The sequence below is a fragment of the Protobothrops mucrosquamatus genome, unplaced genomic scaffold (assembly GCF_001527695.2).
Source record: "Protobothrops mucrosquamatus isolate PMUCROS unplaced genomic scaffold, P.Mucros_1.0 scaffold3915, whole genome shotgun sequence".
Classification (NCBI taxonomy): Eukaryota; Metazoa; Chordata; class Lepidosauria; order Squamata; family Viperidae; genus Protobothrops; species Protobothrops mucrosquamatus.
The window spans coordinates 1-27,139 of NW_015389859.1; the positions used below are offsets into that span (position 1 = coordinate 1).

The window sequence follows — 27,139 nt, forward strand, 5'->3', positions numbered from 1 at the left end:
AAAATGCATGTGAAGCTACCTTGTCCAATCGTAAAATCCAACCATAAATTCTTATTTGTTTTTACCTAACTCACTCTTAAATTGAGAGATTTTTAATTTTGGCACACTAATAATTTCTCATTATAAATATTAAACCAGTGAAATAAATATGTAAAGTTATAACTATCTTATACAGACCTGGAGGAATTACAAGTGTTTTCCTATGTTCTTTACACCATCCAACGGGATGAATATGTGGACTAGCTGCTTCACACCTGCAGGAAAGATGTTGTATTAATTGTGTACCTCTCCTATAAATATCTTAATTGCAATTAAGATTTTCTTCTGTTACAATTCAAGGCCAGTGGGGCACACATGAACATCTGGACTGCTTGTTAAATGGGAACACTGAATAAATTCATTATGCTATTGAAAATGCTTTTTCAGAGAGAGAGTGTGTGTGTGTGAACATATTTAGGAAAAGCTGAAATATATATTTGCTAATAAAAACATTTGGCCTAAGACAATTTAACAAACAAAATTATACTTTTAAAGTTTCTAATCCAGAAAGAATGCCCTGTATGGATGCTTAACACATCATTGGATGCATCTGAATATTTTTAATTATTTAAAACTAATTTATGGTTATTTTATTGTTACTGAATTTTGTTACTGTATTTATTATATTACATAAACATCTTTTTAGACACTAGTAATTACCTTAAGTATACAGAGAGGTGAAAAATGAATATTAAAATTGCATTATGTTACGTGTCTTTGTTCTATAAAAAGCTATGTCCTAGGCAGATACAAGTTAAGAAAATAATGAGACATAGAAATACAATAAAATAGTAAACTATATACAAAATACTAATTCTAATAGTTTGCTTTTTTAAAAAAAAAATATTATTACTGTATTAGTAAACAAAAAAATTCTGCTTGCGTTTTTCTATTACCCATGCTACTGTTCATTTTTTAAAATTGGGATAGTTTAACTAAATATTTTTGTTGGTTTCTATTTAATAGTATCATATATCCATCTTATAATATACCGATCATCTTATAGCCCCATCTAGTGTTCAGATGAGGAACTTTATAAGTCATACATGTTTTGTGTTAATGGAAGCAGTCTTATTAGCGATCCACTTTTTATCTCCCAAAGGTTAAAAAAAAAATCCTTGACAAAGGTCTTCCTTTTCCTTTTTGCCTCTCTCTGACTTATGGGAGATATTGCCTTAGAAATAAAATGCATATTTGTTGAATATTCTGTAGGCTGCACCCAAGAGAAAAAGCTCCCTTCTCTTGCAGCTGCAAAGAAGCAGAGTAAGTTGCAACAGGACAAATGACTCTTGACTTTGGAGATCTATAAATTCGCAATCAGGAATATAGTTAAATGCAAGATTGAATTAAACCCATACATTAATTACAAATTATGAGCAGGCAGCTATTTTCTGGCAGCTATTTTTTTATTTGTGTCCAAGTCACCAAAATATATTCTTTTCCTCAGTTTGAGGGAGAGAATTGTGGCAGAATAAAAGGAATTTGAAAGGATACACTGCTGAGAAAGGTTAAATGACTTCTCTTTTGCCTCCTTCTAAATCCGAAGATATCTGCAGCTGCTTTGCAGAAGAAAAAGTACTTGTAGATAGGGAGAAGAATGTGAAGAAGAGACTAGGAAGGCTATTCGCAAATATAAATTTAAGCATTAATGGCACAATATGAATATTTTCTGTTGAGTTCATTCATGGTGCCATTGCAGTTTTTAAAGAGCCAGCCTATCAGGTTTACTGCCATAATAGGGTTCTCCTAAAGAAATAAGCATGGTTCTATCTATCCTAGATTTTAATTGGCTTTTGAAAATAATTCTATTTCTCTCCTCATTTCATTAAGGGTGCAGGGCTTATAGTCTTTAAACTATAGGCTAGTTGTTTGTATTTTTGGAATTACAATATAGTTTTCCATGAAGTCTTTGTCCTTTCAAAGCTTTACCTTGGAAGCATCTCAAAAGTTCTCCAGCTATCACAATGTCATATTAAGGACCTGTGACACTGTGCTAACCCATGAGTTACCAGGTGACTCTTTTATAAATTAAAACCATTCCAAGCGGTGGAAAGCAATTCCCTTGGCAAATTTATTCAAATCTGGTTTTTATTCCAGTGCAATTGCTGTATATAATGTGCCTGGGATTCCTAGTAGTTCCCTGTGTTCTGACAAGGCACCTCCTAGAACTCCTACTGGATACAGGAGATGGAAGTAAAGAAGGAAACAATCTGAACTTGAGCAGAAACAACTCTAAGTTGTTGTCTACCCATCGTGTTCAAGAAGGCCCTGTGTCTCTCAACACTTTTCACATAACAATGCAGGAGGCTTCATTGGCAGACTGCAAAAGTTCAGCAGCTTCATTATTTTTATGTTTCTGCCTTTCCACATCTAATTTCTAACCCAAGGAGGACCACATAAAAGTTTTCAAAAACTTTCCTCTGACCTCAAGTATATTTTCTTGTATTCTAGCCTGTAATTTTTTTCTCACTTTCAGATTATTTTTCTTTCTAACTTTCACATTTATTATCACTTTTATTCTTTACACTGCTACCAACAGCTACATCTCTTTAAGGGGGTCTGTAAAATATAAAATTATTCTAGAGGAGAAATGATTTTTTAAAAAATCTGATCATCCTAATTAAATAGAAAAATGACAATGTAGCCAGAGGGGGGAAAAAGGGTAGTATCTCTAGAATTCTATCATCAAAACACTCCTACCAGTAGTCATAGCTTTCATCCCAGTTGTCAAAATGAACCAGGAAACGGTTGTCCACAATGTCAGTTACTGTAGCAACACATATGAAAGCAGGGTTCTTTTTGTCTACTGCTTCAAGCTTCATCCCTACTCGAAATCCTGATGGGATCACAGTCTAATCAAAGAGAGGTTCAAAAATAATGTTGAGTAGAAAGTTGGTTATTGAACCACATGAAGCAAGACAGTGTCAAACAGAAGAAAACAGAAAACTGCAGATCAATAAAAAACCAAACCAAACATAACACTGCAGATTAATTTTTGAAAAAAGCCTCTACATCAGGGATCCACAATCCCTGAGCTGTGAGCCATTTTGAATTGGACCCCAGAAGCATGCACATCTCCACTTGCGCGAGTAGCAGGTGAGCATATGTGTGCAAGCTCCATTTGTGCAGGCTTGCTGGCCGTTTGTCCGTAACCAACCCCTTGCCGCACCCCGCGGGTCCACAAAGCTGGAAAGGTTGGAGAACTATGCTCTACATCCTCAAATTCTTCTGACATTGCATAATTTTGAACTTTAAAAAAAAGAGTTCTAAATTATCTATTTTATTTCATTATTTTATTTTACTGACTGCCCATCTTACTACATGGTATACTGTTAAAACTGAGTAACTTTTCACAGACTTTTCAAAATAAATTTGCCTTTCCTAGCTTATTATGGCATAAAACATACAGTCATTACATTCCCACAAGGGAGCTCAATCCAACCTCCCGTGAATTCTGCTGGTCTTTATCTAGAGCCAAATTGGTAGATCAGATTCTTTTACATAGGTAGAATGAAATAAATTTTCGTGTTTTGAACTCTACTCCTGTTCCTGGCTTCTTGTGCCTGACAGTGAATATGTAATCACTCAGTCAAATTAGGACTTGTGTGAAGTCAATGAGGTGTGACCCTGTATTAAAGGTGTATCTTATATCTTATATCATATTGTCTTGGGAATAAAATAAATTCTTATTTCCTAAATCAAATATTTGGATTATTTCAAAACAAATTTGAATTCAGACTTCTTTTATTTCTGTCTCATCCATTTTGTAATCCCCTACATCAACTTTTTTTACATTTAATTTACTTCAATACTGACAGACTGTCAGACAGTCAAAAAAGGATGTTGGAAAAACTATTGATAAAGTTTCCTTCACGTAAATCTTACAAGATCACATTAATTCTTACTCAGACTTGATATGAGTTCAATTATTATTTTAATAATTATTAAAAGTATCCACCTAGCCACTTTCATATCTAAGGCAGGATTAGAACTTTCAGTCTCTGTTTTCTAACTTCTTAGATCAAGCTGGCAAATTTTGCACTTTCCTCTTTGTTCTTTACTTTGTAATAGTTTTTCTTAGATTTCATATTCTTTTTAAAAATTGAATAAAAAGGCGTGCAAATAAGAATTTAATGGCTACCCTCTTCTACCCATATAGGAAAATACTATTCTAATGCTTTTTTAAAAAAAACACCCCCAAAATTAAAGCTTTTAACAAACACTTTCAAGTAATTAAATTAACATCAAGAGGCACAGAAAAAAGATATAGAAAATACAAAAAAATCTCCTGAAAATAAGTAAAGAGATAGGTACTGTACATGTACAAATTTATTATATAAATTTACTATAAGGAGTTGATTTATTACATTGATAAAATCCATTAAATTTTTTAACTACATTGGGTATATCAATATATTACACAAATGCTAATGTGAACACAGAGATAAATATAAGAAAAAAACTTACTGTGTTTTGGTTTTCAAACAAGGATTTAGGAGCAGCTTGAGCTTTACATTTCTTCAGATATGCAGGCCAATTAAATTCATCTTCTTTATAACCTGGAAACCATAAAGAAGAATAAAACATTTTTTTTTAAATTTGAGGTGCACTTAACTTTAATTGCAGCTGTTTCTGTCAGTATCACCATTCAGTGTCTGCCAAACTGTCCATTGCAAGAACAAACAGAAGACATTTAACTTTTAAAAGCCCCTTGAGAATATAATTACAGGCACCATAGTAATTTAAAAACAAGATCAGTCAGTAATATCTGAAAATTCTAAAAGCACTAGCCTGTCTTCAGAAGTTACGAATATCTTTTTTCTAACGTAAGTAAGGTACAAATGCAGTATTTGCCAATAATACACACTGAAATTCTTGTAACTAACAAGTCTAATATTTTATCATTTTATGAAGTGAAAATAGCAAAAGTCTGCAATCCTAAATTATAAAGGTACAATATGAACTATATTTGATAATTTCATTGTTAACTATGTCCACAAAGGCAAAAAAATGAAAAGGGGAAAAAAAACAGCTTGCCAAGAAAAGAATTCTGAATTAGTGCAAGGTTAAATATAGTGACATAATATAGCTTNATATTTTATCATTTTATGAAGTGAAAATAGCAAAAGTCTGCAATCCTAAATTATAAAGGTACAATATGAACTATATTTGATAATTTCATTGTTAACTATGTCCACAAAGGCAAAAAAATGAAAAGGGGAAAAAAAACAGCTTGCCAAGAAAAGAATTCTGAATTAGTGCAAGGTTAAATATAGTGACATAATATAGCTTAAGCATTACATGTAAAGAAACCTATGATATCCAAACAATTTTTAAAGATCAATAACAAACTATTGCATGCTGTTACCAAACACCCCTCTATTTTTCTGGTTTTGATTTTGTGATCTGTCCTAGAGAAACCTGTTTTGCATTAAGAGAAATAAAGAAGTATCTTCAACCAGTTCGGAAGTATGGACCAAATGTATTCAAAGTTGAAGTTGCCCTCTTACTAAAGATGACATTGTACCTAATATGCTTATTTTCCTCAATTAAATCCAAGCTTTTTTTGGATATTACTTACAAAAACTAAATTTGGCCTCAAAACATTTCCAATGGAAGTAATGTACAAAGAACCAGTTGATTACCCCTGACTGTGGTTTTTTTAAATGAATTCTGTGAGTGTTATGCCTATGCTGCAGCCTTCTCTAGATCATTCTACAGTTATAAAAATGTTGATGGCAATCTGCACAAAGACATCTGCATTCCCATCCAGTATTGGACTTACAGTAGGAATGTAAGCACCTGCAGAAAGGATGTTTCAAGGATGCTGTGAATGCAGAGGTGACTATTTTTAGGGATGGCAATTACAGGTAAGCAACTGTAGATGAACAACAAATCTTACTTGGAGCTGGTGCCAATGTCTCACTCTCCAACCAGAATGGATAATACAGTGACTCCATAAACATTAACAAGCAAGAGGGTTGCCAGTTAATAATTGATGTCCTTAATCCAGTGATAAAATTGCTAAGAGGAAATAGAAATCTTTCTTTTTCCCAAAGAGTAAAAAAACAACTACAATGTTGTGTGAGAAGTTATTATGAGTACACAAAAAGCCAAGACGTGACAAACAAAAGTGAAAAGAACAATCCAATTCCAAATTCAGTATAGAATAGGAGAGAAAGAATAGTTTCAGGTCCACTTTAGGAAGCAAAATCAGATCACAATGCAGGCTTACCTTCTTGAGATAAAACATAGGATCTAAACGAATAGTGGAGATGAGTGCAACCAAAAATTCCTGTGTGTGTGTGTTTTATACACAGACACACACAAACATTGGTCTGTTAAAATGAAAGCAATACCAAGCAGGAACAGGGAACTGTATTAATATTAGAAATACACCTCAGAAAATGTCTTTTGCAGTGGAAAAAAATGGAATTGCTATCAATGCTAGAATTAGATGCTAAAAATTGAAGAGTGTCATAGAAGGATAAAGCATTCATTTATGAGTCTTGTATGATCGATCACATATCTATGGAGTTTCTCAATCATCCAGGTCATAGTTATCCCAAAGGTGCTTTTTCACGAGGCAACTAGACTTTCTTGTTTTTCTTTGAAGACGTTTCGCTTCTCATCCAAGAAGCTTCTTCAGCTCTGACTGGATGATGGGGAATGGAAGGATTTCTGCAAGGAGTATACTACTTTTATAGTATAAATTTTTACTTGTACATTCCTAAGTCTCTCACTATAAAAGTGTAACTATGCTGCCTTAACACAATAAAGAAAGATCATAAATTGTTTATGGATAACTTAGTACCTTTTGGTGGATGAAGCTTATGCCCGGTTTTCTCACACCACCCAACAGGGTGAATATCTGAAGAATCAGCATTCAGCCAAAAATCGTAACAGTCTGGATATTCATCAAAATGAAGTCGAATTCTGTAGCCACAAATCTAAAATCACAGTATATAAAAATAGAAGCGTATCTCCTCATGGGCCTTAGAGGGTCAATTATTGAATAGGGGGACAATTCTCAAACAAACTTTAGATAGCATAATCATTCAATACAGTAGTGCAAACCTATCACATCTTTATCAAGATTCATTCAACATATATATATATATATAGTTTATAAGTAAAAATCCAATATTTCTTTCCAGCTATAATCCAAGGAAACATTCTAAGTATTTCTTGTAATAATATTAGAACCTAGGTCTAATCAATGAAGTTGAATCACGCAACATTTAATAAACCACACAACATTTAATAAAAGATGCAATGGTTACAAATTTAGATGAATTTAGAAATTTAGAAAAATTAAAAAGCTTTACAAAAGTACCAGAAAGTATGACTTTGAAGGTACCTAAGCAAAACAATAGCCATTATCATTATAGGGACATGAATCTCAAACAATTCCCCATTGTGGGAAGCATGATGTTGGACTACACTCAATGTTTGATTTGGCGCAACAAAGCTCTTCTTATATTCTTATTTATAGTTTATAATTCTGTTACCTGGCTCTAAATGATGGGGTGCAGTTATTTTCTTATTGCCTACTATAATTTGTTTTTAATACAGACAAATGGATCACCTGCCACTTACCTCTCCTACTGTAAGCACACAGTACATTGACTGATGCTCAGGATCCACTCCTTCTAGTTTCATTCCAACTTTGAATCCATTTTTGTTGTATGGCAAGGACTGGTACTAGAAGTAAAATGTCAAGTTTTATTTAACATAAGCATTTCTAAACTACACCAAGATAGATACCTTATTTTTTTCCTTTAAGAAGAAAATCCAGATCTTCCATATTGATGCCAGCTAACGAAACTTTTTTCCCCACCTCCATTTTTCAAGAAAAGCTATACGGACATAAACTAGATCAAAATCTTCAGTATAAAGTACATTATGCATTTCCCAAGTAATAAATATGTTAATATATTTCCGGATTAATGGCTCTGTGTAATTCCTCTTTCATCTTTTACATTCCTGCAGTGCGAGTTGTATTTTGAACTTAGGTTAAGTAATTATGTCATCATATGCTTCATTATACAATACAATATTGCATATATGTCTTTGCATGACCTTTAAGAATGGGGTTTTCTTTACTGTGTCAGTTACGCCTTTTAGTTTCTAATTGATTTTAGAGTTTGTGCCTTAAGCAGAGACAGTAAATACAAGGATGAGTACAGCTGTGCTTCCTTATCTCTCTCTGCAGCAAAGCTTAGGAATTGCTTGTTGGAATAACAATTAAGAGACTTCGTATAAGTCATATATATAAGTAAGCTTCCTTTCAGAAAATGCATCTCTATGTTTTCATGCAATGAAGAATACTAATTGTCTTCCTTTCTGTTATCATTTTCTTTAATCGTTGTAAAATAATTCTATTGACATCTCCTATTAACAAATACACATTGTCAAACTGTTTGTAATCAACATTCTCTTTAAGACCTATGTAACCTAGTAGTTCTTATTCTTGGTTCATCTGGGTACAAAAAAAACCCCAAGGATTGATAGTAACCTGCTAGCTTTGAAAAATAATTGACTTTTTGGATCCTCTTCAGTGGTTGGTATTTATTTGAAAGTTTTTCTACTACTATGCTAAAATTAATTTTAATACCAAGAGTTTGACAAATTTCTTACATGAAGTTCAAAAATTCTGGTTTGTGAAAAGTATCTGCTTCTTCCACAATGATTTTTCCAGTTATGCCATGAAGATATAACCATGCAAAAATCAATTATCTATACATTTACTTTAAAGAATAATTTTACGAGCAGGATTTTGCATTACTGCTTGTACTGAAACAAGTGTAAGAACGAATGGATTTGCGAGTTTTCAACAGACGTATTGTTTCACTCTTTGAAACTGCTTGACATACAGCAAAACAAGGCAATGCTCCAGGCAAAAGAAACCACAATTAAGAAGCAATGTGTGTCTATGAATGTCGGGGAGGGGAGGGGGCAAAGGAAGTACTGTAAGATTATACGCAACTTTATGTTAATCCTTTCCTAGGAACCCAAGTCTCACCACTTCTTTTTGTCTACTTTAATGACTATTATTAACAACAGTAACTGGATAATTAGGATTACTCCAATAAAATTATTGATGTACAGTTACATCAACTGAAGCTTCTCGCCAGAGGTTGCTAGTAATCAAAGCTATAACCACCGATCTTGTCAAAATACATAGGACCCACATGCATTCAACTTAAGCTGTATACAGTATTGTAGATTGTTGTGCAGTCCTTCATGTAATTCTTATTAAATTTGCTCCATAATAACTTACTATTTTCACAGCATCCATACTGTAGGTATAACAGCATCTATATCAGTGGTGGCGAACCTATGGCACACATGCCAGAGGCGGCATTGCCCCAGCCCTGCCTCCCCCCGTGGCCCCCTCCTCACCAGCATCCCCCTAGGAGGAGAGTCGCCCCCGGGTGTAGCCCGTGTGGAGCAGCGCAGCCAAGGACATGGTAGCCAGGCAGCAGGGACAAGACTCCACCCTCGCGCACTGTCACGCGCAGATGATGCTGTGGGGCGTGGACAGAGGGTGTGGCTAACATGGCACTGCAGGGCCGCTTGGGTGATCTATGGCGGGCCGTGGAGGTAGTAGGTGGCCCTGCGGCCGGGCAGGGGGCAGGAGTGGGGTAGGGGATGGCTGGTTTTGGGGCACTTGGTGTCTAAAAGGTTCACCATCACTGATCTATATATACATTAGAAGAATACCAGGAATGGATACAGTGTGAAAAAAAAGAGGCAAAGAAATGTTGCATATAAAGAGCACTGTTTTTGTATGCCAGAATGATGTCATCTAGAATGATTTAACTGCCTGTAAAATTATGAGATTTATGTTTATTGTTTCACTGACACAATCCTTATTTCAGTCTATACAAAAATATTTTACATAATGTCAATTTAAAAAGCCATTAATTATCTAACCATTACAACTATTGAAAGGTTTCTTTTCTATTCAGGATTGTTCGTATTATGTGCTCCAATATTTTAATATATATATATAATTGAGATATATAAGTCCCTCCTCTAACTCATTACTGACTCTAAGCTGCATGCATTTTTTTAAAAAAATCCACAATTGCTAAAATAAAGCAAAAAAGAATAAACAATGTGTGAACCAAAAAACCTATAACCAAAAGAGACAATTTATTCCAAATGGATATACCTAATCCTATCCCAGAATCTGGAGTGTGGAAAACAGGTTAAAACGTATCTTCATCAGTGTACAAAACTGAAACCAAGCACAAATGCATACAGCTAGGGCTCACACTTCAGGCTGCCAGCAGTAATAATACCAATGAATTCTTATTGCAATGTTTTGGAATTGGGCACTTAGTAGCATACAGAAATCATCTTAAAATATATCAATTGGTATAAAAATATAAGGAAGTATGAAATAACAATTCAAACAATTCAGTTTTAAACTGAGGCAGAAGCATGCTTAGCTAAATTAACATCAACATTTAAAGCCCGCTGCTTTAAATAACAAATGTTTAGAAGAGTTAAATATAATACAATTAGAACTCCAGAACTATGTTATCACTATGAAAACCTGCCCACTTATATGCAGGTATCTATAACAGAACAACACCTGAGATAATCTCTACATCAGTTATTATATATAAACATAGTAACATCTGTGAACCGCCTTTCATAAGTAAGGGAATTAACATAACCCTTATCAGCCATGTCAAAATTTTAAGTTCACATTTATTTAAGACAGTTAGCTAGCAAAGTATATATTCCTCAAACCAATCAGTTAGGAATTTACAGGGGAGCTTACCTCTTTAAAAATCTTAGGAGGTGCTGCTGTAGCCTTTTCTTCTTCCAAATATGAAGACCAACTCCACGCTTTCTTTCCCTTTGACATTAAAGCTGAAATTAGAAATCAAAGCAGTTAAAGAAATTAGAAAATAAAATCTAGTCACAGAAGACACGTGTAAGCTGTTATCTGCACTCAGGTAACTGTCCATTTTTTTGCTTTCAAACTACTGAAAAACATCTTACCAGCAAGTATAGGATGATTCTCTTCCCTGCCCCATTCATAGATAAGAAGTATCTTGGTGAAAAATTTTGTATTACTATTGGCTAAATATGGTAATATCATCCCATACACTTCAAATCTAGTAACGCAATGTTACTATACAGGTAGTCCCTGACTTACAGCAGTTCATTTAGTGACTGTTCAAACGGCACTGAGAAATGTGACTTATGATCATTTTCCACATGATCCCATGGTCAGCATCCCCATGGTCTTGTGATCAAAATTCAGGGGGTTGGCAACTGACTCACACTTATGACCGTTGCTGTGTCCGAAGGTTATGTGATCACCATTGGCAACCTTTTGACAAACAAAATCAAAGGGGAAAGCCAGATTCACTTAACAACCGTGTTACTAACTTATCAACTGTGGTGATTCACTTAACAACTGTGGCAAGAAAAGTTGTAAAATGGGGCAAAACACACTTAACAAATGTCTCAATAACAGAAATTTTGGGTTCAATTGTGGTTGTAAATCGAGGACTACCTCTATTTGTGTGAACTGCACTGTAACAGCTTGCTGTTAATTAAGACAGCGGAGATAGTAGATAATTACCATCAAACTGAATATTAGAGATCAGCTTACAGGTAAGTAATACTGCCTAATCTTATTATTTTCCTTAAAGAAGCATATTCACTCTTTTAGGAAACTAACTCCACAGTGATATGGTAGCATTTTACTACTTAGTTAACACTCTGGATTTGTCACTTTTTGAAATATGCAATACTTAATTTTCTACATGTTCCCAAAAATTAGTTGAACAATTTCATCTATGCAGAACAGAAATCCCCATTAGTGTTCAGGGAAGAGTATTGTCTTAATTTCGTTTATACATCTACTTTAAACTCTCCTATGGAATGGGGAACATTAAAGACAGAATATTTGAAGCTTTTAATAAAACAATAAAATGTAAGCACTCGAAGGAAGATGCTCTTCCATTTTTTTCTTTTACAAAATACTGAATGTTTTACCATGTACAGCATAGCTATTATAATGTGATATTATTGACTAAATATAAAATAATAGTACATTCATTTAATTACTTAATTAATTTAGTATTTGCATAGCTGTCCATCCCAGTGGTGGGATTCATCCGGTTCGCACCACTTTGGCAGAACCGGTAGCTAATTTTTTGTTGCCCAGGCCCAGAATGGACTTCCGGAAGTGGCATCCACACAGAGAATCGGTTGTTAACATATTTGAATCCCACCATTTGCCCATCCCATTTAGTGACGCTGTGCAGCATACCTAATAATCACGAATGTATAAAAACTGATTGAAAACAATCAATTTAAATTAAAATAAAAACAAGATAAATCAAATTTTAAAAAGCAATGGCATAAAACCAGAGTGCATCCATTAACTGTCATATAGATATCCAACAGGTTCCCCTATCATAGTATCACTAAATTAGTTGATAAAGCTATGTCTGAAGGCAGGGCAACTATGGCAACTTTCTACAACTTGTGGACTTCAATTCCCAGAATTCCTAAGCCAGCAAGGGAGTTGAAGTTCACCGGTCATAAAGTTGTCACAGTTGCCGCCTCTGTTTTAAGGGCTTTCTGGAAAACTAATAGAATTGGGACCAACCTCACCTCAGCAGGGGGAGGGAATGATGTTCCAAAGGATGGGGGCTACGTCAATTTTATCGACAAAACATACAATAGAAATGTTCACATGTGGCATTATGAAAAATCAATGACCACAAGATATTTGCAAACTGTATAAATTATATACTGTATAAAATCCACACATTCATATAATATGGTTGTTCACTTCTGATTGTACACTTAATCAATCCATTTACCTCACGACAAATTTTAAGTTTTTTGAGGAATTGAAGGAAAACTTAATTCTGCTAAAGTATTATATATCAACTTACTTTGTTTTAAAATTGCCACCTCTCGTTTCCTTTTCCTTGTGGCTCTTTGAGATACTCTCAGTATTCTTCCTTCAGAGTTCTCTTCCTAAATTGCAAAATTAAATATTGTGGCAGGCATAATTATCATTTATAATGATCAAACACAGATGTTTCTGTTCTGATTCTATTTTGAATATTTAAATATGAATTCAGTTCATGTAAAAATCAATGGAGAATGAAGTTCCAGCCTGCAGAGTGGTGTTAAACTAGGAAGATGGTATGATGAACAATTTAAGTACACCTGAAACTAGATGTATGAATAAAATTCAATTTTGATTTGCAATATTAACAGTGAACTACAATACAGGACTTTCCCAATTATTCTCTCAGTACAAGAGAGAAGAGTAGCAATATGCTCTCTATAAGACTCTGTAAGAAAATGACTACACTGTAAAACAGATATACAGTTTACTATTCTTTCATTCTATCTACATGAAAATAAATGCAATAGTCAGAAGAGTATATGTGTTTAACACCAGCCCAGCTCCAACATCCAATTCAGCAAGAATTCACAATATTTGTCAATGGCAAAATTAAATGAATGTTGCTCTATCAATCAAATGATTGGAATGCCATGATAGTGTTGAAATTTACAAGATTTCAATATACTTACATCTTATAAGATTTCAAATAAAAAATCAAGTTCATAAAATTTGGAGAAAAATGATTTGAGACTGCTGAAATATCACGTAGTCTAGAAATCTCATGAGATGAGGCAAATCAGTTAAATTTAGATTAAAACATAGTCCATTTATGATTTGTTCAATCTACCCCTGAACAAATTATGATTGGCAACAGGCTTAAAGTACACAGGTTTTACAAGCATGGACTACTGAACAGTACTAAAACTACAAGAAATTGTCTAATCTAGAACTATCAACTGAAAAATACTAACTGTTTCCTTGTCTTTATCCTTTTCTTCAATAACCTCTCCTTTGGATGGCAATTTGCTTTTTCTCTTTTGAATGCCCTTAGAATAGTCTTCATCACTGCATTCGGACACTTCTTTTTCCTCCTTTGATTCCCTAGAATGAGAATTAAATTGCATTAATTACTACAAGGAAAAAGTTATGATTCACAAAACAGACGTCGCATCTTTCAAACCTTTCCTTTCCTATTTCTCCTCAAAGCACATACTTTAAAAGGGCATTTTAAAAGAAAGAAGTAGCAAATTTGAATGCTGTCAAGTGGAATAATAGAAAGACTGCAATCAAATGTCACCAGACTTATGAAAAAAAAACTTCTTCTGCACCCTCTGTTGGAACATCTAGCCCAGGGGTAGGCAACCTTGGCTCCTTTATGACTCGTGGACTTCAACTCCCAGAATTCCTGAGCCAGCCATGCTGGCTGAGGAATTCTGGAAGTTGAAGTCCACAAATCATAAAAGAGCCAAGGTTGCCTACCCCTGATCTAGCCCAACAAGCCAGGGATCTATTGAAACAATATTGCAGCATGAAAAAATAAGCACTGCCCAAAATGAGATGCAAACCACATTGAAATTAATTCAAGAATCAATACAAAGAAACCACGAAGAGACAAAAAGTAATTTTGATAAATTAAATGAACAAATGTTGGATATAAAGACACAATTTGAATCAATCTATATTAAAAGAAAGAGAATTTATAGAACTAGCAAAAAAAAGAAATGGAGTTTTTCTTCAAAGAAAACAAAAAAGAGATAAGAAAAGGTACAAGGCAAGGATGTCCATTATCTCTGTTGTTATTTATTCTGATCTTGGAAATTTTAAATAGAAATATTAGACAAGATACATAAATTAAAGGACTAGAAATAAAAGGTGAAGCATGCAAGTTACAAGCATTTGCTGATGATTTGGTATTTATTTTAGAAGAACCTTTGGAGATGATTCCTAAACTACTGGGAAAGGTAGAACAGTATGGAGAAATAGCAGGACTGAAAATAAACAGAGGAAAAAGTAAAGTAATAGTCAAAAATCTTTCAGATAAACAAAAAAACCAAATATCAGAAAAAAATAGAATTACAAATAGTTAAAAAGGTCAAATATCTGGGAATATATTTAACAGCATGATGTTCAATGATAAAAGAAGATAACTATACAAAACTATTGAATCAAATAAGAGTGGATTTGGAAAAATGGAAAAACTTGCAATTGTCACTATTAGGAAGAATTGCTACAGTGAAAATGAATATATTACCGAAAATCTTATTTTTATTCCAAACAATACCTATAAAACTTAGAAAAAATTCTTTGAAGATTTAAATTCATTAATTTTGAAATTTATCTGGCAAGGAAAGAAAGCTAGAATTAAGATGAAAATGTTACAAGATGCCAAGGAAAATGGAGGTTTGGGTTTACCAGAGTGGGTTTCATATTACCAAGTATCTGTATTAACATGGGTAAAAGAATGGATAATTCTTAGAAACAAAAGGTTGTTATATCTGGAGGTGCATGATTTACAATTGGAATGGCATGCTTTCTTATGGTAAGGGAAAAATAAAATTCATAAATACTTCCACAATCACTATATAGGAAATGTATTATTAACATGGGAAAAAATAAAATGTAAAATATATCTGAAAATTTCAGGGTGGTTGTCAACAATGGAAGCATTTGTACACCCAAATTTAGTTGACTTTGAAAAAATCTGGACATATAGAGATATTTTAAACTTTGAAGGGAATTTAAAATCTAAACAAGAAATGGAAAATCAGGGTATCAATTTATCATGGTGCGCACATTTACAAATGCAAACTAGATATGATAAAGATGTTAAATTGTAGGTTTTTATAAGGAGCAAACCTTGTTTGATAAGATATTGTTAACTTCTGATGAGAAACTAATTAAGAAAATTTATAATTTTTTATTAACTTTGAAAATGTAAAGCAAACAAGTTAAAGAAACAATGATAAATTGGGCAAAAAAAATTTGGATATAACATAGAATTAGAAAAATGGCAAAATTTATGGGAAAGAAATTATAAACTGACAATGTCAACTTCCCACAAAGAAAATTTATATAAAATGTTTTATAGATGGCACTTGCCACAAGCAAGACAAGCAAAAATGTTTAAAAACATGTCAAATAGATGTTGGAAATGCAAACAGAAGTCAGGCACTTATTATCATGTTTGGTGGACATGTGCCAAAGCAAAGAGTTATTGGAAAAACATACATGCCTGGCTAGAAAAGATGTTGGGAGAACATGTAGATTTTAAACCTGAACTTTTTTTATTAGGTATAATAACAGAAAAGATTAAGCGTATGTTTAACTTTGCATGTTACAACAGTGGCAAGAATTATATTTGCGCAATATTGGAAAAATGAAGGAATACCATCAGATGAAGAAATAATTAAAAAATATTAGAATGCGCGGAGATGGATAGACTGACTCTGAGACTGAAAGAAAAAGAAGAAACGGAATATTATCAAACTCAGTACTTATTTTATCGATGGCTAGAAGAAAGAATAAAGGATTAGGAACTAAATATGTATTAGCGAATATAAACACAGACAGCACATTTGTTGAATAAATACTACTGAATGTATGGGAAAAAATTAATAAAAACCTTTAAAAAAAGAAGAAAGACTGCAATCCGTTGAAAGATTGAAGAGATTATTATGTAGGAATGAGTACAATCCCAGTAAAACAAATTTTTCAAATGAACACAGTAAAAGCAACTAGGCAATAACTATTTGCATTAGGAATAAACTGAACTATACTATTATTGATAGAGAGTGAAACAGTTAATGCATGGCCCTGAAAAAACACACATCACTTTGCTTCTGTAAATTCCAATATATTGGATTGCATCTAAATAGAACCTTTATAAAATCAAAGTGAATAATGCAAACTTTTTTTATCACAAGCTCATATAATAAGCAAAATTCTATGAATATATACTGATGCTGCAATCTTTTAACTAGAAGTCAAACCTACTGGGATTCATTTCTTAGTAGATGTGTATCAGAACTGTTCCAATTCTTGTAGCATGCAGGAATGTGAATGAAGCACCTATCTTTGACAGCCATGTGTTTTTTGCAGGTTTACTTCTTTTAAGACTGCTTCTGAATTTCTTATGCTCCTGTTCTCTTTCAAAGAATATGGCTGTCCTAATGTGCACAAGACTGCATCCTGTTGACACTTAGCTATGAATTATACTGAACGATAATCAAATATATGACTATTCTGGCAGATTTATCTTATGCTCACAAACAAACAGTGGTAATTACTGAGAAAAATATGGCTTCTCCAAGACGTGTAAGGTCAATTCTGTTTCAAGCTCTTGGGAATTCTTTTATTTATAAACTTATTTAAACAATTGTAGAAAATATCTGCCTTGTTTTATCTAACTGAACAGGGGTCAATAATGCAGCATCAAAAGCACTACACCATCTACAGTATCCCCAAATGGCATCACTGAACTCACATAGAAGCATTCTTAACAAATAAATGTTTGAATTTTTGTAAGATCATTTGTGTTCTAGCCCTGGAATTTCTTAAGGGTGGAAGATTTGCACCTGCAACCGCTTTAAGGCTTGCATGATAGCACCTAGTGCCTCTAATATCCCTGTACTTTTTCTCCTTTGCTTCAGAAAAAAAACAACCCAGCAGTAATTAGCACAATAATACAACACAGATTTCATTTTTTTAAAAATCAACTGACAGCTCAGCAAGTATTTTTAATCAGTGTTCTCTTAGGCAACAACAGAATCTGTACTTGCAATGATATTGTGTTGTATGTATTACATTAACCCTTACTTGTTTTTAAACAGATGGGCACATTTTTGGCTGCAAGTTCTTTCTCCAGCTACAAACTCCACTGATGTTCCAGACTGAAAACAATTTTCACAAAAATGAAGCCCATCTGACTTGGCAGTTTCCTTCAATTTTGGTGGTACGTCTGTTTTTTCTGAGAATGCTACACAGAAGAAAGAAAGCAGTGAATACTCAAGATGACATACAGGTGGAAAAAAAGCATATCAATAAATCATGTCAAACAAAATGACCAAGACTTTCAGCTGGGAAACACACCTAGCACGTCTACCATTCCTTAAAGTAGCTGTATCTTTTATCCAAGATTTTGTGGCTGCTTTTGCGGCTGTAGAACAATCTATATTACAACTTGCGTGCTCCAAAGCATCTTTTTGCTTTTGAGTTCAACCTCCTGCACCTCTTTAATTACCAATACCCATTTTGAAAAGGGATTTCAGGCTTCCCACAAGCTATCAGAGCTGACACTTTGGAAAAATCTTACTGGCTTCATCTAAACCATTTACTCAACAACAATCTTATTTCTCGGAGTGATGGTGAACAGTTCAATGAAGATATCAGTACAGCGTGCATCTGATGTACACGTCAACAGCGTGTCAGGGATAAATAGAATTCGTACAGAAAATAGAGAAACCAATATCATAAAACCATGGTTTTGTTTTTTGTATAGTTTTAAATTTTTAAATATGTATTGTTTTAATAGTTTAATATATTTTAATTATTTTTCTATTTGTTTATAATCTGTAAACTACCCAGAATCGCCTTATAGTGGAGATGGGAGGAATAAAACTTTAATAAATAAACAAACAAACAAATAAATAATGACTGTATATAAATCAATGTTGCAGCCACATCTAAAATATAGTGCATAGTTTTGGTTACCCTATCTTCAAAAGGGTATAGTGGAACTAGAGAAAGTCCGGAGGAAAGAAAGTAAGATGATAAAAGGACTGCATCTTACAAGGAAATGTTGCAACTTTGGGGGCATTTATTTTAGAAAGGAACAAGAGAGAAGATGAATAAGGCGTATAAAACTATAGGAAGTATTTTTACACCATAAATAATTAAACTTTGGAATTTGGAGCCATGAGAGATATAATACTGGCTACCAACTTAGCTGGATTCAAAAAAAGGGTTGGCCAGATTCATGGAAGAATTCTTGCTTGTGTAACTGGTTGGCCACTGCGAGAACAGATGGATTAGACTGACCAACAGTCGAATCCAGCAAGACACTTCTTAAGTCCTTACTAGTCAACATTTAAATTACTATTTATATCAAGTGGTTTGCAAGCTTAAGAACTTTGGAAAAATATTCCGTCAAACAGATTTCAATATATAAAAGCTATTAGACTGGATCCCAGATGAGCAAAATTCTGCTCACTGGAACTCACAAGAGAAATAAGGACAAGTGATTTTTGATGAATTTGCCATCTTCCTGCAGAGATGTTCCAGAGGACTGTGGATCAGCATGTAGGCTGCAAGGCAATGAAAGAATTCATAAATGAAATCTCCTTTAGACTCTCCCTACTGCTAAGAGTTTGTTGAACCTGGTCTCTTTCATAAATGAAAGATAAGCTCCTTTTCCTGGAAGCACAAGTCTGCATATATCCAGCATCTAGAGCAGGAATGGGCAATCTTCTGGTTATCGGGGAATCAAATATAAAAGCTGGGGGAGAGTGAAACCATAGTGAGCAGGGAAATGAGTGGGCAGAGTTGAAGTAGATGAAGTAATCTGTCTTTTTTTCCTAAATTGGGTTATGGCCACTTTGGGGCTTACAAAACAATTTGCAGGTCTTCCCACACAGCCTTATATATCCCTGAGGCCAGAAACTGCCTACTTCAGCCCAGAACACAATTTAATTCAGTAGCTCTTTTCTGACATATTCAGAATACTATCACCTAGTTCTTAATTGCTTCTTATTAGTTTTCCATGGGCACAAGAAGATTGGGTTTTAGTTTTACCACAGACAAATATAAAGGAACCACAAAAACCTTAAACAATCTACGGAACTGCCTTCTCTGATCCTTTTATCTGGTGCCGCTTTTGTTTTATTTTTGTTCCGTCTTCGAATCGTGGCTTAACTATTTCAAGAGACAAAATGTGATTCTGTGAGCCGAGAGGTGGTGTTGTATATTACAAGAAAGCAGAAGCTGCAACCTTCTTCTAAGCAAAATTCATTAACAGTAGCTTTTTTACTTTTAATATAAATCCTGCTGATTTGGAGCCAATGTTTACGTGAATGTTTTTAACTGCATTTAACATGACTATTGTTTCCAGGCCAAGAGAGCAAGCACTTGATTGGGGCCCCATCCAGCAGACAAACAGGTCTAGTCCTTTCTTTCCCTTGTGGCAGTAGCAGGGAAGGTAGAACAGCAAGGTGTTTTTTTAGGTGGAATGCTTGGATTATGCCAAATGCATATCTCTGGTCTCGGTCTTCACTTTCCCTCTCCCCCCCCTCCATTACTTGCTGCCCCAAACTGTTTAAAAATGAGAATTTACGATAGCACTACGATTCATTCCTTGAAACAAAATTTAAGAGTATTTGTAGAACAATTCTGCTTAGATTCCATCTCTTCTTATTTAAAATATATGCGCATCAGAAATTATAACCTTGCCTAGGAAGCCAGACACACTGATATTCGCATGAAATTGGGATGCCAAGAAACAAAATTAAAATCACTGCACTGACCTTCCTGGACAGTTGGCACCATCCAAGTTGTGGTAGCTGTAGCCTTCTTAACACTTTCCATCTCTGTTACATCGGTGATTACTTCTAGAGCACCAAATTCATTCACACAAAACTGATTTTAACATGTAAAAAAAAACACAATATGAACAGGTAAGTTTTAGTTATCAACTGTAGTTTGTATATTACACACATACACACATACACATACACGGTGATATTTATTATTCTTCATCATACTGGCTCCTTAATTATCTCATTACTTATTTAAAATGGACTTGATTTTAGACAGAAAAATCAAAAGAAGCTTTTACATTGCTACATGTACAGCCAGCCTTTGACTTATAACCCTTGTTTGCGGACAAGTTGCAATGACACTGAAAAAAGTGACTTACAACTGATCCTCCCCCTGACATCTACTGCAGCATCCTCATGGTCACGTGTTCAAAATTCAGACACTTGGCAATTAGTATATTATTTATACGATGGTTGCAGCATCCTGGTGTCACATGATTGCCATCTGCAACCTTCCCAGCCATCTTCCAAGCAAGCAAAGCAATGGGGGAATCGGCTGATTCAGTTATGGTGCTATATCCCACTCAGTATCTAATTTATATATTGTCTTCTGAATTTTAAAAAATATCAGTCTCTCCCACATGAACTGAAATAACAGGCAAAGGCTGCTTATCCCTGAGTGCGTTTGTCTCATTGAACATATTCCTGAGTTCAGAGTTTTCTATATATTCTTTTAAACATCTGTTCCAGTTTTAGACTGAGCAAGGACCAGAATTCTCAGGATAGCATGCATATCAAAGATGAAAACGTTGGGGAAAATTACAGAAAGTGTGAACATAAAATAAACAAGGCTTTATAATTAAATGATAGTAAAATTAAGGGAGGCTATTGAAAGAAAAAAATAGTAGAATGCCAGTACCATCTAGTGGTCACGTATAATTCCATTGAAAATACATTTGAGAATGGACTTTCTGAATGGGAATGAATGGCTTTATGCAGTTTCATTTTTCAACAACAAAAAAGACAACATCAATTTTTCTAGATAGCAGCGCTTTTACAAAGACAAGTGCATACAGTAAACTCCTGTCTCTGCTAGCCTCTCCTTTCTCTTTTGTTTCCCCTGCAGTGAATTTTGACTGTAAACAGAGGTAGGGGCTACTTTTTTTTCTGCTCTGCACATACATACTGTATTAGCACTTTTATCTAGTTCAAAAATGAACTGTATACATAGAATTTAGTCTAAAATCCTTTATGTGCTATTCGCTCCTGTTACACATAATAACACCCCAGAATAAAAATTAATGTCATTTCAGCCAGTGCTAGATTACATAAACATTCTTGATATGTTTCTTCACTATTGTGCCAAATTTTATTGCTTTCCTGATAAATTTCTACTTGCATTGTACTTATGCTCTTAAGAGAGGTCCAAATGAAATTAAATGTGTGTTTCTAGGGCAGGGGTATCAAACTGCCGGGCCACGGGATGGATGCGTCATGCCGAAACCTTGCCCATCCCATTGCCGGCAATGGGGGGAAAAGTCACGATATGTCGCGACACGTCACATGGCGTTGCGAGTTTGACACCCCTGTTCTAGGGATATGGAAAGCAGACCTACTCCATTTCAGTCTTTCATAAAGAAAAGTCTTGCTTTGTAAGTTGCAACGCATGGATATGGGGCTAATCAAACTGGTGCCTTTGCCTTGAAGAAAGTGGCTTCTGTGCATGTGCAAAAATCACTTTGATCAGTCAAGAAAAAAAATAACACAGCCACTTTGCTCCACTACACCTTGTCCTCAACATATGACAACTTGTTTAACAACCAGTTGAAGTTGCAACAGCACTGAAAAAAGTGACTTATGACCGGTCCTCGCACTTACAATCACCACAGGTTCCCTGCAGGCACTTGATTAATACCAGGGTGCTTGGCAACCGGCATGTATTTACAAAAGTTGTAGCATCCCAGGGTCATGCGATCACCATCTGCAATTTTCCCAGGGCGCTTCTGACAAGCAAAGTCAACGGGGAAGCCAAACTTGCTTAATGACCATGGTAACTTACTTAACAACCATGGCAAAAAAAAAAAAAGTCAGAAAATCGCTTTGTGACAGAGGAGGCTGTGATCCTGTGTTCGTAAGCTGAGGACTACCTGTATTCAACCACGTAAAGGTCAATTTGTGGTTTTGCTTCAAAGGATTGCACTCTCAAAGCAAGGCATATCTGCGACAACTGCACTTAACATGCAGGTGGTTAAAAATGGAAATAGCAGCAGCTGGGAGAATGGATTAGGACAGCAGCAGAAATAGATGGGGAATTTAATTATTTTCTCTCCTGCTGTGGTCCTGAAGAGTATCCATCCTCTGATATTTGCTCTGAGGGACAGAATCCTCTGGGGCTCAGCCTTCTAAGAGCGTGTTTTTTTGCAGCTGGCTCCTGTTTGCTACCTTAGGTTCTATATATAATCAAAATAGCATCCCCAAGCCTTAAATCTCTTCACCCCTGCACCACACAATGACAATGGGAACTGCTTGTAAATGGAATGTACTAATACAGTTTCCAAGTAAGGAAATGGAATAATTTAAGGCACTTTCAGATGCTTGCAAACCAGATTTGATAATAGATTTATTTCCTGGCTAGCTCTTTTTTGGCCATTAGGTTCTGGCACATGTCCGTTTCTGAATGTATTCCCAGGCTCAGCTATATCTATTTTCAGAATGCTTTTTTTAAAATAGACGCATTCACTTGTTTAGTTAGCAATAACAATGTACTAGGCATACTTGCAACGTCACTTTGAAAACAGGGCACTTGAAAAAGCACACAAGTACAAAAAAATTTAAAAAAATGTTCCACATACTGCTACTTTACCAGGAAGCAATTTTAAATTATTGCAGCTTGTCCAATTTAATTGCAGCACTTGAATCCAAAGGTGATGGTGATTGTATGTACTCATCAGAACGCTTCAGAAAAGCAGGGTCCTTCACTTTTATATATGCTCTTCAGTTTGGAAAATATCAACTTTTAAGTCCTTTACCCAGTTCACAGCAATTGTAATATATTGAAGTGTTTCTGATTTGAACATACTCCTTTGCCTGACAAATGGAAAACTCCCAAACTTTGAAACTCTACAGCAGATGAAAGTTACTTATTGCATTAAATGCCAGACTGCTGCAGCATTTTTATTTCATTTTGTCTGAACATTTTACTCACAAATTTGGATGTTGGAATAATTTGCAACATACAATGTTTGAAGCAAATCTGAATAATGAATGAAAGACCCACTTTCTTGCAGGCAGTCTTCAAGAAAAAATGGCTTGGAAAAAAATGGCTCATATATGAAATTGCTTTCTATAAATAATCCACCATTTTATACTAAAAACAAGAAAAATAACAGTGCAGTGTGATATTCTGTTTTTAGATAATTCAAAGGATCTGTGTTTTAATGTACTACTAATAAATATTTTTTCTGGAACGATCCTTTGTTTGATCTTTCTTCTTTTGAAGTCAGGAAGAGGTTTCCCATACCAACTAGGATTGTTGTTGGTGTGATTCTAAGCCTTCTCACTTAATAAAAATCTTAATTCACCATTTGAATTATCAAAAACAATCTGTTCTGGATCAAGTTGAAGAATTAAAGTTTATAGAATTGCCTTAAGATCCTCCCCAAACTATTCATTTTCAAAGTCCTATCCTGAAAACTGCCCTGGCATTTTGCAATGTGAGGCAATCCGAATAAAATTGATCCACTTCCTTGAGTATCATAAGTAATGATACCTTTACCGTTTAAAAATGGGCAACATCTTTCATCTAATATCATTACAAATAAGATTGCTCCAAACTGCTGTTATTCCAAAGTGGGAGAGTTCTTCCCACATTTTCCTAATTAAAGAACCCTAATCAACTATAACAGAGGTATTATGCATGATTAGTTCAGTATGAGTAAAGTATGACTTGTATTTAGGTGGGAAGAATAAGCTGAATACAAATGCTGGAGACAGAAAAGAACGAGTAATGACAAGACTGTAGGTGCTATAGAAAAATCAAAAAATTCTAGTGCTTAAGTAAGACACTTTCCATGCATTGAAGATGGGGGAGGGGTGTTTGAATTTTTTTTTTGTATATTTGGCCTACATTTAGACTTGGTCATATTTTTAAACAACTTAAAGAAATAATAAATTAATAATAAAAATCTTCTGGCATTATTGCTGCATTAATCTCTTTTCCAATGGAAACCCCAAGTCATTTTAGTTAGAAAGCCACTTTCCAAAATGTAAGCAAGCAGATAGGAGGAATAAGTCATCTCCTCAGCACAAGGAAGGCAATGAAGAACAAAAAGCCTGTGTTTAAAAGCCTGTATTTAAAGTGTGCCCCCCTTTCTGCACAGAAGGAAGCTGATGAGCCCAAGCATTCTCCTCAAACACACACCTATACCTTATTTAAAAATTATGCTTAAAGAATAAAGCATAGATGTGAAACATCCTCTATTTATTTATTTATTTATTTATTCAGAAATTCAAAAGGACTTACTCTAAATTTAAGTTTCAGCCTAGAAAGAAGAGAAAAAGAGATAGGAGAAAAGATGAAAGCACCAGAGGCAAAACAGCATGATCCTTGAAAACTTAATAGGACACATTTCATTTCCCTCAATTAAACGTTCTGAATGCTGAGCGTGGAAATGTTGTACAGCAGTCTAGGAGTGGAACTAGAGCTGAGGAGATAATTTGGAATCAAATCTCCATTCAGCTCCATAGAACTGCACATTGGAATTGCTTTAAGATCTTTGTGTATACCCCCAAATAAATATGAAAAAAATGTATTTCTTTGTCACTATTTGTGATCAAATGATACATTTGACAAGTTTTTCTCTTTGCAGTATTTATTGGAGATGATTCTTTATATGAGCATACACATACAGAGATGTGACCTCTAGGGTTTAGCCCTCAGAATTACAGGTAATCGTCAGTTAATGATCATTTGTTCAGCAACCATTAGAAATTATGATGGCACTGAGGTTTATGGACAATCCTCAATGTTGCAGCCACATGACTCAATGTTGCAGTCATGTGATTGTGATTCAAGTACTTAGCAAATGGACTCAATTACAAGGCTGCAGTGTCCCATAGTCACGTGATCACCCGTCGCAACCTTCACTACCAGCTTCCAACAAACAAAATCACTTAGAAAGCTGGTAGGAGACTGCAAATGGCAATCACGTGACATCACATCTGATGACCATGCAGGATTCACCTAACGACTGCAACTGGAGCTGCCAGAATTGCTGTCATTAAGTCAGCATTCATGTGACTTTGCATTTTGCAACCATGCCATTTTACAATCGAGTTCCCTGTCCCATTTATCATCGTTTTCCCAATGACTTCCTGTTCAGTGTTTTCATTCATAGAACAGTTCCTTACTCCATGAAATAACAATGAATGCCTTTATGATTAGTTGAAGCTTGCATATAACTGCAATTCAATCTTCCAAAATCATGTTCATATTACTGGGTCAGCAAACTTTCTATGAAGTGGTGATCACACGAGTGCAGGATGCTGCAACCGTAGTATGCCAGTTGCCAAGTGCCAGAATTCTGATCATATGATGTGGAGATGCTGTGACAGTTGTAGTTGTATGGGGATATCCCAACTATCAGAGGAGTTTCTTTCCAAAGCTCCTTACTTTTAAGACTTTGAAGTTAAGATGTTAAAGTTAAAATCTAAGATTAATATGCTGCTCTTGTTTTTACTCGGTCATTTTATTGCTTCTTTTATATTATGGACTGACACCTTTATTGTTACTTTACTGCTATGTAATATTTTACAATTAAAAATAACATGCCTTTTGTTCTTTTGTTCTTTAACTAAAATAATCACACCTTTTTATAAAACATTATACATTGCTCTGTGTACATCTCTGCAATTACTGTACCTTCAAATCGCTTCCAGGCAAGGTACCAATTCCATCTTTCCAATCCATTACACTAAATACATCAAAGTCTTGCCCATTTCCACTACAAGCTGGTTCATTCATGGTGGATAACCTGTAAAATAAATCAGGAAGCTTATATATCTAATTCAATTTCATATTTGTTTATCACTGTATTATCAGATTTTTTTAAAAAATCATCTGTTTGATATTATTTAATAACAGGTTTTACATGATTCCAAAATTCACAAAAGCCTTTTAGAATTAAGGAAAATGTCACAGATTAGTGTGAAACTTCTCAGTTGACTGGGATTCTTCATCATCTTGGATATTATTAAATTGAGTCCCTGGGAAAGAAATATAGGATCCAGAAAAGTCTGTGTTCACAAAGACTGTTAAAATATAATTCAAAGGAAATAGAACTTGCATACTTACTCAGAGGTAAGCCCCACTGAATTTAATGGAAAATATCCAAAAGTTAAATTTACCTATCAGTGCTAGAATAAAGGAACTAACATTATCCACCATGTGTATATTTCACTTTCAAATTAGTTTCAGTCTTGTCCAGTAAAACTTCTTGTTCTTCCATAACTTTTGTTAAAACTCAGTCTGTTTGTAATGGCAGATTCTCTTGAAATTAACTTCTGGGTCCATTATTTACAAATATCTCACAATACATCCAATGTTGAATTATTTTGCTCCATGTTGTTTTAGCAAATCAAATTTAAGTATTCTCGTCCTTTAATTGCACTT

The 27,139-nt window shown here is 34.5% G+C and overlaps 1 protein-coding gene across 1 annotated transcript; it reads right to left on the bottom strand.

Annotated features, from left to right (window-relative positions):
• Positions 1-177: 177 nt before the first annotated feature.
• On the bottom strand, positions 178-26,522 carry LOC107298362 (lethal(3)malignant brain tumor-like protein 3; the record flags this gene model as incomplete). Its single annotated transcript, XM_029286506.1, has 12 exons — positions 26,390-26,522; positions 20,458-20,569; positions 19,149-19,153; positions 17,756-17,943; positions 13,912-14,041; positions 12,978-13,062; positions 10,838-10,929; positions 7,639-7,743; positions 6,854-6,989; positions 4,507-4,598; positions 2,740-2,891; positions 178-254 (listed from the first exon to the last, which is right to left on the bottom strand). Coding segments are annotated over exons 1-12 (1,276 nt in total), but the record flags the coding sequence as incomplete, so codon positions are not given.
• Between the last annotated feature and the right edge of the window lie 617 nt (positions 26,523-27,139).